The 19,667-nt window shown below is 42.1% G+C and overlaps 1 protein-coding gene across 2 annotated transcripts in view; it reads left to right on the plus strand.

Annotated features, from left to right (window-relative positions):
* LOC110486030 (ERO1-like protein beta) overlaps positions 1 to 19,394 on the plus strand; it is a 37,953-nt gene extending 18,559 nt beyond the window's left edge. For both annotated transcript variants that reach the window (XM_021557339.3, XM_021557340.3), the window contains exons 5-16: positions 6,290 to 6,372; positions 6,547 to 6,620; positions 7,518 to 7,638; positions 9,276 to 9,322; positions 9,879 to 9,893; positions 10,004 to 10,030; positions 10,928 to 11,020; positions 11,436 to 11,682; positions 12,034 to 12,103; positions 15,644 to 15,730; positions 16,723 to 16,856; positions 17,242 to 19,394. In XM_021557339.3, the coding sequence (XP_021413014.2) occupies positions 6,290 to 6,372; positions 6,547 to 6,620; positions 7,518 to 7,638; positions 9,276 to 9,322; positions 9,879 to 9,893; positions 10,004 to 10,030; positions 10,928 to 11,020; positions 11,436 to 11,682; positions 12,034 to 12,103; positions 15,644 to 15,730; positions 16,723 to 16,856; positions 17,242 to 17,302 (1,059 nt within the window). In that variant the 3' untranslated portion in view covers positions 17,303 to 19,394. The remainder of the gene's footprint in view (positions 1 to 6,289; positions 6,373 to 6,546; positions 6,621 to 7,517; positions 7,639 to 9,275; positions 9,323 to 9,878; positions 9,894 to 10,003; positions 10,031 to 10,927; positions 11,021 to 11,435; positions 11,683 to 12,033; positions 12,104 to 15,643; positions 15,731 to 16,722; positions 16,857 to 17,241) is intronic.
* Positions 19,395 to 19,667: the final 273 nt, after the last annotated feature.

The raw sequence follows: 19,667 nt of genomic DNA on the forward strand, positions 1-19,667 counted from the left end.
CCTTAAACTGCAGTCATTGATGTCTGAGATGATATGAACATGACTGGGCATTCAAACATATCTGTATCCATTCATCATCATCAATACCTTCTACCAGGTCTTCCTCACATTTTTGTTTTAGATGTTTTGTGTCATCGGGAAAAAGCCTTGATATAGTTTGAAATCAACTTTGGACGTTTGTCAGACTGCCTTAAAATAGCATCTGGCTGGTCCAGTGTTTGCTGCACAGAGAGAATAAAGTGTTGCAACTGCAAAAATGCACCTCACCTCCATCACAGACGGGTCTTCCCTGGCTGCCTGACCCTGCTGATACCCCTGTCACCATCTGATCCCCTACTGTAGGTCTACCCATCAATTCAATATTTAACTTTGTATCATTCACTGATATTGTTAATATACAGTAAAATTCACCTGAGCTCCGTAGACATGTCTGACCTAGGGCTGTGGCAGGCATGACATTTTTTTGACCGGTGATTGTCAAGCAAATATCTGTAAGTCTCACGGTAATTGACTGTTAATTAACAAATACACATTTAGCATCTCCTGGCTTCTAATAAATCCATGTAATATAGCCTACACCTTCACAATAAATCCATTTATTTATTTTGGACAGGTCTGAAGAAGCATGATATGAAGAGAATTGCTTACTCTGAGTTGTCCTTATGTCAGGTCCTGATATGGCTATGCCAAATGGCTGTGGGCTACACTAGTTAATTTAGCATTATTTTACAGTATGAAGAAAGCTAAATAAAAATATAAATATTGTCTTCAAATGATTTGAGAGAGTGCGCACATGCAGCTATTTATGTGTTGAGCGGTTAACAAAGAAATAGGTACTCCTATATGCTTAATTTAGAGTTATTAATGTAACTTTAGTTGTTTGGATTCTAATGATTGGATTCTAATGATGATTGGAAAAAAGTAGCTTGACATGCATGAACTCTGCCTTGTTTTTTTGCGTAGGCTGTACACACTCCAATAGTCTCTCATTCCCAATTTAACACCCACTTGATAATGTCTTGAATTTCACGGCTGGGCCGTAATGCACCCTAACTTAATCTATGCCTTTAGCGGCCCGGAGTGCTGCTTTGTGCCCTTGTCACTGAGTGTGCTGCGCAATGGAAGCCCTCTCACTCACATGGCTCTCCGTCACGCGATCAGGTCTTTCTCACAGGCTACAAATGAAGATGGACACATCGGAGACGCATATGTTTGTCCTTATCCAATTCCGAGGTGCATATTGGGAAAAATAATCCACATTACTTACTTTGTCAGCCAACAAGATGAGTAGGCCTAACGAACAGCAAAAGCACTATCCTATGTCAATCTACTGTCCCCCATAGTACAAAAGTTGACCTATTCCAGAAATAAATATTCCATACATAGTCTGGGACAGTTGTGGGATGTGACCGATCACAGATTAATACAACCACTAGCATCAAAACACCTTTTTATGCAATGTGGCTGACGCAACAACACATTTAGCTTAAAATGTTGATAAACTATTATGCTGTTTCTTCACATTATAGGCGCAGCAATGCGCACATAGTAGTAGGCTATAAGCATGAATGTTCCATTAGCGGAAAACACCGTTATCGAAAGTGACCGCAAATGCGATTTATGCATGTAATGCAATTAAGCTTGTATTATAAAGGTGCATTTTTATGGTGAAAATGATCTTCCCCAAACTTGAAACTCATGCGCTGCTTATTTTTATGGTGTTAGGCAGTTAGGCTTTACGCCCCTTGTAAAGCAGATGAATGTGCTTAATTTTAAGAAGTTATTTGGCCACTTTAGTTGTGATACAAACCTTATTAAAACAGTCTCATGTAGCCTAGCCCATAGGCCTATGTTTAGAAAAAGTTGTAAAAAATAAGCCAGTTTCTTATGCTGGGCATCATTCACAAGTGATAGGCTAGTATTGTCACCCATCATACTTTTCTTGATTTAATCTGGTCTTACATATGCAAAATAATATATGTGTAACATTTGTTTTGATTTAGAATGGACCATTATCATGCACGTGTTTCGAAACCGGGGCAGTGGGAAAAAATACATGTCATCTATGCACTTAAATAGTGAATGGAGGACGCTTTTCTCCGTGGTTTATTTTCATGCCAGCCAGGTAGGCTATTATCCTGTTGTAAATATAAGCAATGTGCTTAATATTAGGATGGGATCCTCCTTTTTTAAATTATTAGCGGCCATCACTCTGTTTTCTTCCGCAATTGCAAAGCCTATAGAAATGTTGCGCAACATGAGCTTGTGGGCTCTCATGAAGTGTTTGATTAGATTTTTAAATACATTTGCATTGATGTCAGAGTGATTTAGAGTTACAGTAGAGTGCCTGAGTACCAGGCAGTTAGCAAGTTTGGTAGGCTACTAATGTCCTGCAGCAGCATCAGAGCTTGGAGAAGCCTAATTACAGTGGCTAAACGGTCATGTGGAATTTGACTGCCTTCATGACTCGTGACCGCCAGTTTGGCAGTAATACGGTCACTTCAACAGCCCTAGTCTGACCCTGCTGGGGCCCCTGTCACCATCTGATCCTGCTAAGACATGATGAGCATAGTGTTGTGTACTGACTGCACTAGAGGGCTGCCTGCGGGTTCCGACAGACATCATTGTCATTGTCACACTGGAGGGTGTGGTCAGAAAGACGAATATGGGATGAAAATATTTTTGTGGTCCCACAGATCATTTGAAAACGGTCCTCTTTCTGCTTTGTATGCGTTAGGTAGGATATTGCATTAAAACCATGTTTTTGTATTATTATTCACCCAGAATTCGCTGCTTCAACTTCAGTAGCCTACCTCTGCTAGTTGGGAATGAGAGTTCAAGTGCGCCTAGTAAGTGTGGTCTAATTGAAATAGAGTAGGCTTCCTGTGTGGGCGGAGTTAACTTGAATATAAAATTAACTTCAATCTGATTAGACTGTGGTTTACTACAGTTTCTGTAAATAAATATTGATAATGGAAAGAAGTGGAGGGCGCTCAACCAACGTAAGTCAAAATGCAATAAAAAAAAATGTCATCATTGAAAAGAAAAGGCACAACACGTGCGTAGGTTAGGCTACTATAGTGAGTGAGCGAGCGTGCGTTGCGCCTTTTCATTTTCAATATGTATTGGTTACCCATTGGTTACTCCTAAAAGGTAGGCTATATCATATAGGCTTATGCAAAGCATAGCAAGTGTCGCTGTCATCATTCTTGTTGCTTCCAGTTCATTAGTCATACCTGCAAGATCAGGTGTGCGTGTGGTCTCAATTAAATAGAGTAGGCTATAGCCTATACATGGGAGGAAAAATACAGGCAGTTATCTTTCCAAGCAAATGTACTTCCTAAACAAGCCTATGGTTAGGCTATAGTTTTCTACATTGCGTAGAAATAGGCCTAAATATTGATCACCCATATTTCTCCATCTGAAAATCTTCCCACTCCTAAAAGAGAAAGTGCAAGTCTCTCCAACTCTGCTTTCCTCAAACTACATCTAGCATATTGGCTGAAATAGCCCAGTAATACAATATCACATTTTATTTGTCACATGTGCCAAATACAACAGGTATTTCACCTTACAGTGAAATTCTTTACAAGCCCTTAACCAACAATGCATTTTTAAAAATTACCCACAAAAAAGAATAAGAAATAAAATAAAGAGCAGCACTAAAATAACAATAGCACGGCTATATACAGGGGGTACCGTGCGGGGGCACCGGTTGGTCGAGGTAATATGTACATGTTGGTAGAGTTATTAAAGTGACTATGCATAGATAATAACTGAATAGTAGCAGCAGCGTAAAAGAGGGTGGGGGCAATCCATATAGTCTGGGTAGTAGGCATTTATTAGATGTTCAGGAGTCTTATGACTTGGGGTTAGAAGGGGTTTAGAAACCTCTTGGACCTGTACTTGGCGCTCCGGTACCGCTTGCCGTGCGGTAGCAGAGAGAACAGTCTATGGACTAGGGTGGCTGGAGTCTTTGACAATTTTTAGGGCCTTCCTCTGACACCGCCTGGTATAGAGGTCCTGGATGGCAGAAAGCTTAGCCTATTTCTTAAGTTATTTTTGTGCATTTGACATTGCCTCTTAGGTGCAAAATTGCTTGGACCATCCATGGCATCCACGCCTAAAATAACATTGCGAGACTGCGTTGGGTTTGGGACCAGTTCTTGTGGTAGTGGGTGAGAGTCGAACAGAAAGCCAGCGGGCGGGAGCAGGATGAAGGAATTGGTCCTGCGCAGACCTTTACTGTGCACCATGACAGTGAAGCCTGTAACGTTAGAGCTGTTTATTACTGTGTCAGTGTGAAAAGTAGGGAGTTAGCTAGGGAAACAGACAGATCAATAACGTTTACAATGCCATATTGACTAAAAAAAACTCACAATGCACTGAAAAAATGTCAGAATATCAATCTTCAATCATTTGGCCGGTGGTTTCATTGTTTGATTCAGGTCTAGTGTGATTGAGAAGAAGAATAGCTAACGTTAGCCAACTTTTTGCCAGTTCTCTCTCTAACGGTACATTAACTGGTGATAGCTAGCCAAGTTAATTTACTTCTGAAACGGGACAAAACAAAGGCTACAAAACCTTTCCATACAAACAACATCTGTTAGATAGTGATATGAGGTAGCCATTATTACTATCTGACGGATAACTAGAGGCTAGAGCGGACCTGGCTGTGGTAGGTACTACTAGCTAGTGTAGCTTATTCATTCACCTCAGTCGAGAGGGAATGAAATATTAGCTAACGTTACTGTACATGTCAATTACAACACTAGCTCACTACTGCGAATAAACACTAGTTTTTTTTCTGTTAAGTTCAACAGCAGTTACCTTGCCAGCTACATCAGTCAACTAAAGAGTAGCCAATTTCTGCTCTGCTTGCTTTTAAAACTCAGTGAAAGAACTCAGCCTGCTCTTTGGTGTACGCTGGGTCCTAAATCTAGTCGGCTGAACACTTCAAACAGCCTACCTGACAGCTGGGAGGCGTCAGCACACGGTCACCGCTTTTTGTATTACATTGCAATGATAAAACAGTGACAGTTGCGCACCTGGTTGCACGCACAAAACTAATATTAGCCATCAAGTCCCTTGATCCAGGAGGTTATTCTCTGCTGTTACCATGCAAATGCTTGATTTTGGAAGAAGCTAACCACTTTGCTAGAGAGCTAACTAGCTACTAAATTAGCAAACCAAATGCAGAATTGCAGAGCATTTAGCACAGTTAACTTAATAATTATAAGATATCTAGCTGGCAATCATTTAGTTATGAATTCCATACTTTAATTAAATCACCAGGCGCATGCACCACGTGACTGGGGACTACTGTAAGCTAAATAATAAGGTGAAATGAAGAACGCAATGTTCTTTATCTCCTAACGTATTGCACAAGTTGACCGCAGGTATTTACTTAAAGTAGCTACAAATATTCAAATGTATAAAGACTTTTTTTTTTGAAAGGCATTGAAAAACCATCCCGTGGATTTTTCCAAGTACGTCGGTATATATGGTATACCGCCCAAGCCTATATATTAAGTTTATTTTATTTCCACATTACATTTTTCAAACATTTTAGTAATTTAGCGGACACTCTTGTCCAGAGCAACTTACAGTTATTGCATTCATCTTTAAGATAGCTAGTTGAGACAACCACATCACAGTCGTAGTAAGTACATTTCCTTAGACTTTCACAGCAAAGTCGGTGCTAGCATCCGGGGGAAGCTGGTTCCACCATTGGGGTGCCATTGTCGACCGTGATTGAGTAGTCTTGGAGCGGTCAGGCCTTCCCCGGGAGGATGCGCAGCTCTGTCTTGTCGAGCTTGAGGGGGTGGGCTAACATCCAAACTGACATCCAAAATATGCCAGGCAGGCAGAGATGTGTGTCGCCACCTGGGTGTCAGAAGGGAGGAATGAGAAAAGTAGTTGTGTGTTATCTGCATAGCAATGATAGGGGAGACCATAAGAGGATATGATAGAGCCGAGTGACTTGGTGTATAGAGAGAAAAGAGGAGGGGGCCTAGAACTGAGCCCTTGGGGACACCAGTAGTGAGAGCATGTGAAATGGTTCAACTTTGAGCACCTTTATCTGTTTTGGCATTCAGGTCCAAAAAGTAACCATGGGCAAATATGTATGGAAGGTTTTGTTCAAATCACAAGGGTTGCCGTCAAAAAGTGATTGAAATCAAATTGAACTACCCAGATGGAGCATTTTTCTTAGGTTACCCATTTTTACTTTAAAGTTAGCTTATTTTATCTAGCTAATGCTCTTTTCTCTTTCTATCCTTGTGGCCAGTATTCCCAGGTGGCCAACGCCAACACAGACATAGTAGATTGTGAACAAGCCCAAGACCTGGGGGCAATTAACAGCACCCTGAGGTAAGAGCACACGCATGCTACTTCCCTAAAAGGCCTCATACATACATGGGCATCAGCTTTGATAAGAAACCACTAAACCAACACTCCAAAATATAGTGGTTATTTCAGATGAATGAAAGCATTGTCCGATGCTTTTGGTTGCTGTATTACTTTTTCTCCTCCTCTCTCCTATAGCAACTATAGTAAAGAGGCCTTTGAGGACTGGGCCCGGCACGATGACGCACAGGACCACTTCTGTGAGCTGGATGGTAAAGGCCCACTGTTCTTCCACTTCAATGCTCTTTTTAGACGGTGCCTATCTTTTCCATTCATATGGGATTGAGGCTGGTGTATTTCCTCTAGCATTGGTGCTAGAGTGGGGTGTTGCAGAAACGGTACGTTTTTACCTGCTACACTGGAAGTGGAACTTTAGTCCAGTGTGCAAGAACCACTTTTATAAATTGTTCCCGGGCTACGCGACGAACCTTGAAACTTTAACCAGAGCTTAATTATACGCTCAATTATTTAATTATACGCTTAATAATACGCTTAATTATACGCTTTAGAGAGGTGGAGACTTTGCTAGTGTCGTTAGAATATCTTCTAACACGTCTCCCCCCCAGAACATCATCGAGCATCTGACTCAATTGTCTGTGGAATTGCAAAATCTTTTATTTCTGAGTGTCTGAGATTATACGCTCACCAACGCGAGACTCTCGTGAAGCCACGCTTCTTACATAATAGGAGCTTCTCATGGTCTGCAAATAATGTGCATGTAGTGTAGCAGGGCAGTAATGCATTTTGGTCTTTGACAGTCACTTTCGAGGTGTGAAAACATCTGACAAACTTTTATATAAAAAAAATCACCTTTATTTAACCAGGTAGGCCAGTTGAGAACAAGTTCTCATTTAGAACTGCGACCTGGCCAAGATAAAGCAAAGCAGTGCGACAAAAGCACAGAGTTACACGTAGGATAAACAAACGTACAGTCAATAACACAATAGAAAATCTGTATACAGTGTGTGCAAATGTGTGAAATTCCCCTTTAACAAATACCCCTTTAACACTGACAAGATATATTTGATGAGGTGTATCGCAATAGTGAAAGGGATTCATCTATCCATTCATCCCAATGTTCTCTCATTCTTTCTCACACCTTCTGTCAGATGAGACGTCACCAGATGCAGACTATGTGGACCTGCTCCTAAACCCGGAGCGCTACACTGGCTACAAGGGCCCCTCAGCCTGGAGAGTGTGGAACAGCATCTACGAGGAGAACTGCTTCAAGTGAGACACACACAAAATCAACTTTTGTAAAAAAAAATAAATAAATGTAACCTTTATTTAACTAGGAAAGTCAGTTAAGAACAAATTCTTATTTTTTAATGACGGCCTAGTGGGTTAACTGCCTTGTTCGGGGACAGAACGTAGCCTCGGGGCGGCAGGGTAACCTAGTGGTTAGAGCATTGGACTAGTAACCGAAAGGTTGCAAGTTCAAATCCCCGAGCTGATAAGGTGCAAATCTGTCGTTCTGCCCCTGAACAGGCAGTTAACCCACTGTTCCTAGGCTGTCATTGAAAATAAGAATTTGTTCTTAACTGACTTGCCTAGTTAAATAAAGGTAAAAAATAAATAAATATAAAAAATATATATTTTTTTTAAACGTGCCCCTGAATGCAGTTTTACACACAGATGAACTAAATCTCTCCCATGCCTACTCGTGCACAGCCCACTCACACACACCACATAAGCGACATGTTCCCTAATCTGTAGCTAGCTGAAATATTTCAGCTTCTTCCATCTCTTCGATGGTCTGATGTACAGTCAGGTCCATAATTATTGGCATGTGTTCATCAAAGATCCACCACCATATTTTACTGCAGGTACAAGGTACTTTTCTACATATGCTTCCCTTTTTTGATGTCAAACACCCAGCACTGGTGTGTGTGGCCAAAGAGCTCTATTTTTATGTCATTTGACCATAGCACCGGTTCCAATCCAAGTCACAATGCCGTTTATCGAACTCCTAGGCGGCGCTATGGTCAGATGACATGAAAATAGAGCTCTTTGGCCACACACCCCAGTGCTGGGTGTTTGACATCAAAAAAGGGAAGCATATGTAATAAAGTACCTCATACCTATGGTAAAATTTGGTGGTGAATTGTTGATGTTATGGGGCTGTTTTGCTTCCACTGGTCCTGATACCCTATTTAAGGTCAACGGCATCATGAACTTTACCAACTTTACTCTGACATTTGTGCCAAAAAAACCTGGTTGGGTTTATAGTCTTGCTGGAAAATCCATTCGAGGGATTTTCCAGCAAGACTATAAACCCAAGCACTAATCAAAATCTACAAGGAAATGGTTACTTGACCACAGAATCAACATTTTGCAATGGCCATCTGCCTCCAGACTTGAACCCCAATGAAATCCTGTGCTTTGAATTGAAGAGGGCAGTCCATAAGAGCAGGAGAATGATCTGGAAAGATTCTGTATGGAGGAATGGTCTAAGATCCCTCCAATCTCAAAGCATTTTAGAGAAACGTTCAGTGCCATTATCCTTGCAAGGAGAGGGTGCTATACTATTAAAAACAGGCGTGCCAATCATCAACTGTGTTAGTATAAAATAATATAATTTCCCTTTTTTTTAACAAAGAATATAGCTCAGTATTTATGTAATTTTATAGTGTCGTTTTTGCTCGTTTTTGCTTGTAAAAACAAATTCCTATTCACAATGACTGCCTACACCGGCAAAACCCTAACCAGGACGATGCTGGGCCAATTGTGCACGCCCTATGGGACTCCCGATCACGACCGGTTGTGATACAGCCCGGGATCGAACTAAATGTGCCAATAATTATGGACCTGTCATTTTGATAAATCCATAGAGTATAGTGTGATTGTCCATTGTTTGTGGTTTGCAGGCCCAGATCAGTGTACCGGCCCCTTAACCCACTGGTTCCGCCCAGAGGTAAGGGATGCTCTTCTAGCTTACGGCCTTCACCATCATGGATTGTCTTGTCTCCATTTTCCTTCTCAGGGTGGCCTGTGTTTTACAATCTGAAGCCAACAGCTAGTTTTGTTTTACGTTTGCCCTGTGTATTCACATGCTTTCGTTTCACTATTAGGTTATAATAATAGTTGTTATATTGTTAATAACCAATATATTAATTATGAACTATATAAATTGTTATTTATTGCTAGTTTTCCAGAATAATTTCCAGAGATGTGTGTGTGCATATTCAGCTTCTGTGTAATAGATCATGTCCTCTCTATCAGCTTACCTGCTGGTAATAGATCATTGATGGTAATAATGATAGCATGGCTTTTGTTCATGTTTGCCTTGTAGTGTTACTTGAGTTATTTCTAAGTAAATACTGTACAGTGTTCCCCTCCAGAAGTCAGTGTGGGTTTGTGTGTGTGCGTGCATGCTCGTCCTCATGCATGTGTAATATTAATAGCCTACAGTGCCTGTGTAACATGCCTTTGTCCTCCTCTCCCTTTTGTGTTTTTTTTCATTCCCATAGGAGGAGATGATGATGGTAAGTTGGAATCTATGCATGTTAATCTATGTATATTGAATTGTGCTATTTATAATATGCTTTCATGAATGCAAACTGACAAGGCCTGTTGTCGTCTTGTATCCGTGCAGGCGAAGGCTTTTACAACTGGCTGGAAGGTAACTTTTGTTTAAAAGTTTTTTTTATTTCATCAAATTATTTGTTTAAAATCTCTTCAAATTAGCATTATTTTCACTTTAAACACACAATATATTTTGGAATGAAGCAGTGGCACATCTTTGTTCAGCACTGTTACTCTTTATAGTCATTTCCCTGTATGGGACGCCACAGGACAAGTAGAAACTTCTAAATGAATTCCACTAGAATGGGATTATTTTAGTTATTTGTTATTTAGTCCATTTCAGAATCACTTGAATGTTACATGTCATCGTCGAATGCCCCTTAACCACACCACTCAGAACAGCCACTCGCATCCAAACCAATTCAGCCGAGACTCTCTCCAACTTTTTTTTCTTGTATAATGGGTTTTCAACATCTCTCAGGTTGCGTCCTGTGCGTCCCAAATGGCACCCTATTCTCTATGTAGTGCTGCACTACATTTGGGGGACTCTGGTCAAAAGTAGTGCACTATATAGGGAAAAGGATGCCCAAAAAAGGCACCCTCTTTGTATGCCTTCATTAAGGTGTTTTTGTTCAGGCACACAATAGTGGTGGAAACCTCTGGGTGGGCTACAAAGAAACCATACACAGTTCCATTCCTTGGCTCTAGTATAGAGAAGACTATGAAATAAGCCTTTGTTGTGAATGTCCCGTGACGTGCAGACACACTTACTGGACCAAGAGAGGGGACTCTAGTCACTCAAATGCGTTGAGTCGACGACACACACATGGCTGATGGCAGACTATTTCTGAACTAGGGGTGTGCGTGTGTGCGTATCTCAAGCTTTCTTGTTTTCTCCTCTCTTTCTCTCACCCTCTCCCTCCCCCCTCTCTCTTCCCATCACCCCTCTACATACTCTTTCTCGCTCTTTTTTTCAACCCTTCCTCCCCTCTAGGTCTGTGTTTGGAGAAGAGGGTATTCTACCGGCTCATATCTGGTCTCCACAGCAGCATAAACATCCACCTGTGTGCAGAGTACCTATTGGCCGGTAGGAAAAACAAACCACTTCCTCTCTATAGATGTCAAAACAGTCACCAGCGTTATATGGTCATAGAATTATAATTCTTAGAATAGAAGAAGCCCCTCGAGTCATGACAATTTGGATGACGAACCATGGCAATTTGGGTGGTGGGTGTAGTAATGTGTGTGGAGTATTGGTGTTTGTGTAAAACCAATTTAGCATTTTCTATATATTTACTCTACTTTTGTAAGTGTTCTTGTATTGGAATACTTTCATATGGGTCTGTTTTATCATTCTATAACTGATTCAATGTGTGTTTACTTCTTCGTTACATCAATTCATAAAGGTTTCTAAATCAGTGGTCCCAGTTTTTCACCCCAACGGCCTCAGTCGTGCCAACGTCTATGTAACCCTCACTATTCACTCTCTCTGTTCTCGTCAGAGGGCTGGGGCAAGTCCCTGTGGGGCCCCAATGTGCAGGAGTTCCGCCAGCGCTTCGACCCGGCCGAGACCAAGGGCGAGGGCACGCGGCGCCTTAAGAACCTCTACTTTCTCTACCTGATCGAGCTGCGTGCCCTCTCCAAGGTGGCGCCCTACTTCGATCGAGCCTTCGTCAACCTGTACACGGGCGACCATCAAGAGGACCAAGCCTCCAAAGAGTTACTGCTGCAGTTCTTCAACGAGACCAAGTTAGTGCATTTTTTTTTTAACATATATTTTTTTAAAGTGATTTTTTTCTATTTATAGAAGAGATGGTGAGAGAAGAGGGTGACAGTGAAGAACAATAGAGAGAGGTTGTGTCAAAAGGCAGTAGGCTAGATTCAAACCTATGCCAACACTGTAGAGCATTACAGCTAGACCAACCAGGCCACAAGACCAACCAGGCCACAATACCAATTGAGGTCTTAAGGATCATTCGCGCTACTGAACTCTAGGGCTTCAATGAGACCATGTGTTTCAGTTCAAGTAGTCGGTTTTGATTGTGAATTAGAGGGGATATTGTCTTGGCTTCGAAATAACTGCCTGTTCTCGTCTCCCAGAGCTTTCCCAATGCACTTTGACGAGAAGTCCATGTTTGCTGGGCAGAAGATCGAAGCAAAAACGTTGAAGGTGAGTTCACACATCTCACTTTCATTTCACTGTTAGTACTAACATGTGCCATAAGCCCAGTCCTAGAATAGGTTTGACCCCTATCTCAATGGTTTGGTCCCTAGCATAGCTTTGTAGAGTGGGTCTTGTACAGTGGGTCTATTTGGACTGTGGAGAGCAGATGTGTCTATGCACGAGCGGCTAATCAAATGGGCCAGTATTCGGTCAACAGGTAGTGGTTTTATACACTGTGTAATGATTTTGATGCGTCCATTGAACTTGACTTGACACTTCCAAGATATGGGCAAGTAGGCCTACATATTGTACATTTCAAATCAAATACATTTGTATTTGTCACATGCGCCGAATAAAACCTTACAGTGACATGCTTACTTACTTAACCAACAATGCAGTTTTAAGAAAAAGACCTACAAAAATGTTAAATAAAAGTAACAAATAATTCAAGAGCAGCAGTAAAATAACAATAGCGAGGCTATATACAGTAGGTACCGGTACAGAGTCAAGAGTGCAGGGAAACCGGTTAGTAGAGGTAATTGGTCTAATATGTACATGTAGGTAGAGTTATTAATGTGACTATGCATAGATAATAAGAGAGTAGCAGCAGTGTAAAAGAGGGGGTGGGGGTGGCAATGCAAATAGTCTGGGTAGCCATTTGATTAGATGTTCAGGAGTCTTATGGCTTGGTGGTAGAAGATGTTTAGAAGCCTCTTGGACCTAGACTTGGCGCTCTGGTACCATTTGCCGTGCGGTAGCAGAGAGAACAGTTTATGACTAGGGTGGCTGGAGTCTTTGAACATTTTTAGGGCCTTTAGGATCTGAGAACCCATGCCAAATCTTTTCAGTCTCCTAAGGGGGAATAGGTTTTGTCATGCCCTCTTCATGACTGTCTTAGAGTGCTTGGACCATGTTAGTTTGTTGGTGATGTGGACACCAAGGAACTTGAAGCTCTCAACCTGCTCCTCTACAGCCCCGTCGATGAGAATGGGGCGTGCTCGGTCCTCCTTTGTCTTGATCATGTTGAGGGAGAGGTTGTTGTCCTGGCACCACACGGCCAGGTCTCTGACCTCCTCCCTATAGGCTGTCTTGTCGTTGTCGTTGATCAGGCCTAACACTGTTGTGTCTTCGGCAAACTTAATTATGGTGCTTGAGTCGTGCCTGGCTGTGCAGTCATGAGTGAACAGGGAGTACAGGAGGGGACTGAGCACGCACCCCTGAGGGGCCCTCGTGTTGAGGAGCAGCGTGGCGGATGTGTACCCTTACCACCTGGGGGCGGCCCGTCAGGAAGTTCAGGATCCAGTTGCAGAGAGATGTGTTTAGTGCCAGGGTCGTTAACTTAGTGATGAGCTTTGAGGGCACTATGGTGTTGAATGCTGAGCTGTAGTTGAAGAATAGCATTCTCACATAGGTGTTCCTTTTATCCAGGTGTGAAAGGGCAGTGTGGAGTGCAATAGAGATTGTGTCATCTGTTGGGGCGGTATGCAAATTGGAGTGGTTTTAGGGTTTCTGCGATAATAATGTTTGTGAGCCATGACCAGCCTTTCAAAGCACTTCAGAGCTACAAATGTGAGTGCTACGGATCGGTAGTCATTTAGGCAGGTTACCTTAGTGTTCTTGGGGACAGGGACTATGGTGGTCTGCTTGAAACATGTTGGTATTACGGACTTAGACAGGGAGAGGTTGAAAATGTCAGTGAAGACACTTTGCAGTTTTTCAGCGCATGCTCGGAGTACACGTCCTGGTAATCCGTCTGGCCCTGCTACCTTATGAATGTTGATCTGTTTAAAGGTCTTACTTACATCGGCTGCGGAGAGCGTAATCACACAGTTGTCCGGAACAGCTGATGCCCTCATCCATGTTTCAGTGTTACTTGCCTCGAAGCGAGCATAGAATTAATTTTGCTCATCTGGTAGGCTCGTGTCACTGGGCAGCTTTAGGCTGTGCTTCCCTTTTTAGTCTGTAATAGTTTGCAAGCCCTGCCACATCCGACGAGTGTTGGAGCCAGTGTTGTACAATTCGATCTTAGTCCTGTATTGATGCTTTGCCTGTTTGAGGGCTCGTCGGAGGGCATAGCGGGATTTCTTATAAGCTTTCGGGTTAGAGGCCCGCCCCTTGAAAGTGGCAGCTCTACCCTTTAGCTCAGTGCTGATATTGCCTGTAATCTATGGCTTCTGGTTGGGGTATGTACGTACAGTCACTCTGGGGACGACGTCATCGATGCATTTATTGATGAAGCCAGTGACTGATGTGGTGTACTCCTCAATGCCATTGGAAGAATTCCGGAACATATTCCAGTCTGTGGTAGCAAAACAGTCCTGTAGCTTTTCATCAGCTTCATCTGACCACTTTTTTATTGATCAAGTCACTGGTGCTTCCTGCATAAATGTTTGCTTGTAAGCAGGAATCAGGATAGAATTATGGTCAGATTTGCCAAATGGGGGACGAGGGAGAGCTTTATACGCATCTCTGTGTGTGGAGTAAAGGTGGCCTCAAGTTGTTTTTCCTCTGGTTGCACATGTGACATGCTGGTAGAAATGAGGTAAAACAGATTTAAGTTTCCCTGCATTAAAGTCCCCAGCCACTTGGAGCGCCACCTCTGGATGAGCGTTTTCCTGTTTGATTATGGCCGTATACAGCCCATTGAGTGCTGTCTTAGTAAATAGAGGGCTACAAAGAATATAGATAAACTCTCTTGGCAGATGATGTGGTCTACAGCTTATCATGAGATACTCTACCTCAGCAAAACCTTGAGACTTCCTTAGATATTGTGCACCAGCTGTTGTTTACAAATATACTTAGACCGCCACCCCTTGTCTTACCAGAGGGTGCTGTTCTATCCTGCCGATACAGTGTATAACCCGTCAGCTGTATGTTATTCATGTCGTCGTTCAACAACGGCTCGGTGGAACGTAAGATATTCGTTTTTAATGTCCTGTTGGTAGGATATACGTGCTTGTAGTTTGTCCACTTTATTATCTAGTGATTGTACGTTGGCCAATAGTACCGATGGCAAAGGCAGATTAGCCGCTCGTCGCCAGATCCTCACAAGGCACCCCGATCTCCTTCCGCGATACCTTAGTCTCTTTCTCCTGTGAATGATAGGGATGAGGGCCTGTTCAGGTGTCTGGAGTAAATCCCTCTCGTCTGACTCATTCAAGAAAATGTATTTGTCCAGTTCAAGGTGAATAATCGCTGTTCTGATGTCCAGAAGCTCTTTTCGGTCATAAGAGACGGTAGTAGCAACATTATGTACAAAATAAGTTACAAACAAATAGCAATGTTGTTTAAGAGCCCATAAAACGGCAGCCATCCCCTCCAGCGCCATGAAGTCATAATAGCTAAGCTAAAAGCTAATGACAACTGACTTGGTGGGAGTGTATGTGTGTTTGATTCCTCAGCCGCACTGATTGACTAAATCTGTTCAAAATATACTGAATGAATGCAGGTGTTTGCAGGCTATTTATCCACATTGAGCCTAGCTCGTACCCCCACAGGAAGCAAAGCCTGAAACATTCCCGTCTCTCCTTCTCCCTGTTTTCCCAGGAGGAATTCCGGCTACATTTTAAAAACATTTCCCGGATCATGGACTGTGTGGGCTGCAGTAAATGTCGACTCTGGGGGAAGCTACAGGTATGCCATTTTGGGACTCTTGTCCTGCCTCCTGTGGACACGTGGCTATTTTTAGCGGTAGTTACCCGTTTTGCTGTGCAGTAGTTAGCTGTTATGCAATAAGTGGGCAGGCAGTGCTATTTGTAGATGTGGTCAGACAATTTTTAATTTCTCTGCATATCAGTGTTATTTAGTTAATTTGCAAATTACAGTGCAACTTCCTTCAGTTTAATACATACTGTAGAAAATATATCTTAAATTCTTGATGTATGAAGATTTAACTAAAAGAATACTTCTCTGATTTCAAATTGATCCCGGCACATAACACAGGGGCACCATTTATAAGCAGTAACAATACCCTTAGGACAATAACCAAAACCAATGGATTTTGAGTACAGTCAAGAGGAAGAAACGATCTGGAATTGTACCCTATATCGTGGGACAGTGTTCGATCTGATGATGCATTTAAATATTACATACCAGTATCCACATCCAATGTTTCTGAGCATTTGCTGGATATCAAATATTTTCATAAGGTAAAAAGAGACTCCACTCCGCACATTGAAATCCACGCTCCCATGTGGTTTATGGGGCGACAATGTTTTAGCCACAAGCCACGACTAAGAATAATGACCGGAATGGCGCAAACGGAATGGCATAAAACACCTGGAAACCATGTGTTTGATGTAATTGTTGCCTTTTCTCTTATTCCGTTCCAGTCATTACCACAAAACTGTCCTCCCCAATTAAGGTGCCACCAAACTGCTGCGGTTTCAGCCCTTAGGTCAGTGTTTTCTGGTCCTGGGGACTCAGGGAACATTTTTGTTTTTGCCCTAACAATAACACACCTGATTCTGCTAATCAAAGGCTTGATGATGAGTTGATTAGTTTAATCAAAAGTGTGCATGAAACCTTGTTGCCAATAAACCACATGGGATCATGGATTGGCGTGTGTGAGATCTCAGGCTTTCTCACATGATTAACCCATGGCTCCCCCAACACCCCCATTGCAGACCCAAGGGCTGGGCACGGCGTTGAAGATCCTCTTCTCTGAGAAGGAGATCAAGAACCTGCCGGAACACAGCCCCTCTAAGGGCTTCCAGCTGACACGCCAGGAGATAGTGGCCTTGCTCAATGGCTTTGGGAGGTTGATACCACTTTTATACACGTTGTGTCTTTATGGCTGGTACTACTGCCTTGGAAACTGGGTTGTGTTCATTAGAGCACACAATGGGAAAACGTTTTAAAACGGAAAATGAAAATTACCATTTCATGCTGGACAAATCCAGGTAGTCCTTCCGTTTCAGTCCGTTTTGTTCCCTTTGGTGCGTAATGAACACAGTTGGCCTCATGACGGGTGATTCAAGTAATGTTAGCATCTAACTCGTTCTCACTCACTCTTTCTCTGTCTCGCAATTTCAAATTACTATTAGCATGATATACATTTAGTAAATATTGCATACATTGTCATAAATAGTTTCACAATCTCTTTCTCTCCCCATCTCCTCCCCCTTCTCTGTTTCTCCCCCTAGGCTCTCCACAAGCATCCACCAGCTCCATAGTTTCCGCGCCTTGCTGAAGGAGAAGAGGTAACACCCCCCCATCAGCACTACCACCACCCGGCCACCAGGTGGAGCCAACCCAGAGGGAACTGCAATAGTCTTATTCCTCCCCAGAATAAGATCAAGTTCAGGGACTTCAGGATCGACACTGAACCCCCATCCCCTCCTCCTTCCTTCTTCCTCTATGTACAACTCTCCTTCTCTCCTCTTCCTTTCCAGAGAGCAACGGCACTCTAAGTCTGAGAAATCTGTACCTCTGTTTCCTTTCGTTGTTACTACTTTTGTGGATGAAAGTGTTCACTATGTCAGGCAGATTAGTTGTGAGCTAAACCCATCCTTGAGTGAGTGTGGGTGTATGTGTCTGTGCGAGTGTGTTATTGAAGGTGTGTGTGTGTGTGTGTGAGAATACTTATTTGTCGTTGATCGCCAGTTGCAGCTAAATGATAACGAGAACTAGGGATAACGAGAACTAGGATTCATTCCGTACTTTTACGAGCATAAACTTGATAAGCGCAGCTGCTTTTTCCTATCCTAGAGGTGTAACCTTTCTCTCTGTGAGTTAGTGCATCGGTTGAAAGAACGTCTATGTGAGCGACTATGTCTGCTTTTGCTTTTGTCTGTGCATTTAACTGTGCTGTATAAGGGGTGTTTTAACATCTCCATTTGGCAATCCAGTCTTTCTGCGCATCATATTATAAAAGCCTCATTTAAATGTGGGAAAAAAATAACAATTTACAGATTGGGTATCTGTTGACCACGATACGCTTGCGTTACTTTTGTCATACCTATTCTATTCGGTGGCAGAACGGTTCCTGGTGTTTTTATTCTTATTTTATTGGTTTTATGAAAGTCGAGACTAGCCAGGGTGATGGCAATCCCAAATGTGTAAGAGTTGTTTCCATGGCAACGAAAAGCCACACCAGTATTTGTTTCATAGTTCACTTAAATAAGCTGTCATGCTGTGATGCTGCCATGTTGGAGAAGAGTACTGTTAAAGTATAATGGAGAATGTAGCCAATGGTGTGAGAAGAAGCAACTCGAAACAAGCAGTGGGGGTTTGTTCCCCCGTGATGGTCAAGTTCACTGGGGTGTCTTGGTGAGCTTGCCATGTAAATCAATTCAAAATGGATACACGTAATGGCATTTAACGTCACACAACCTTTTTATACTGTCATGCCCTTCAGGACTGGGACGATACCAGTATGGCGATACTCGTTAGTATCGTGGCAAGGAAACATTAACATGAAGCGTGTTTAACTTCTTTAGGAAAACAGCCCTAACGTTCCACACACTATACATGTTTGATTTCTGTCTGAAGTAGGTATTTCTCCATGTGGACCAAAGATTTTATGTTGCCTTTTTTATTTTCTATCATGTCAAAGCACATTTGAGTTTTTCCACCATATAAGTTTTTAATTTGTGCATCATCACCCCCTTCGGTAACATTGGGTAGAAAATGTTGCAAGTGAGGTTCGCCTTATGTGTAAAGATCAAACTATTGGTAGCCAGACAATACCTGGGTAATACTTTGTATCACATTTTTGTAAAAGAAAATCTCGATCCAATCAAGCAAAGGTAGACATGGGGTCCAGTAAGTAGGATTTGAGTCAAGTGCTAGCTAGCTGACGCTTATGCTAACATAAAGAGCAACGCTAATGTCGCCGTGAATGTGAATGCTATGGAGATTGAACAAGCTGTTCCTTTGCTTAAAGTGAAGGAAATAGACAAGATAATATTTTATCTTAGAGGAAAAGCGTGTGTGTCTGTCTGGGACTCGCATGCTTTCTAAAAACCCAGAACGTCCTGTGCAATCCACTTGTCTGCCTTAAAAGTTCCAAAAAATTGTTTTGAAAAAAATAATTAAAAAAGCTTGAGCCTGCTTTCTTGGATGAAATTCACCATTTTGTCTCCAATGATCTCCACGCTCTTCTGCTTTCTCCTATCTCTGCCTTTGTAACATATTCAGAATACCCAGAAAGTTGTACTATTTGTAAAAGGAAAATGACAGAACTTTTTTCAAAGCTGTATGATTATATAATTAGTTGCACCTGTATTGATGTGTATTCTTGTTTGATTATATTTATTAGAACAGAGGAATAAATATTTCTGGTTGTCATTCAAAACTTTTTATGCATCTTTTTCAGATTTGTACCATAATCCATTATGTACAAACACTTTCAGAACAATACTATTTGACCTCACCGTAACAGAAAGGTATACTATATACCCCTCAAACTCAACTCGGGACCTCAAAACCAGTTACACTGTGGGTTTTTTCATTGTTCCCCCTTAATCAGGGACTGATTTAGACCTGGGACACTAAGTGGGTGCAATTAATTCAGGTAGAATAGAAAACCAGCAGGCTCTGGACCTCGTAAGGTAAAATTTGAATACAC

Source organism: Oncorhynchus mykiss, chromosome 13 (assembly GCF_057628025.1).
Source record: "Oncorhynchus mykiss isolate SJ-2025 chromosome 13, ASM5762802v1, whole genome shotgun sequence".
In the NCBI taxonomy this organism is placed as follows: domain Eukaryota; kingdom Metazoa; phylum Chordata; class Actinopteri; order Salmoniformes; family Salmonidae; genus Oncorhynchus; species Oncorhynchus mykiss.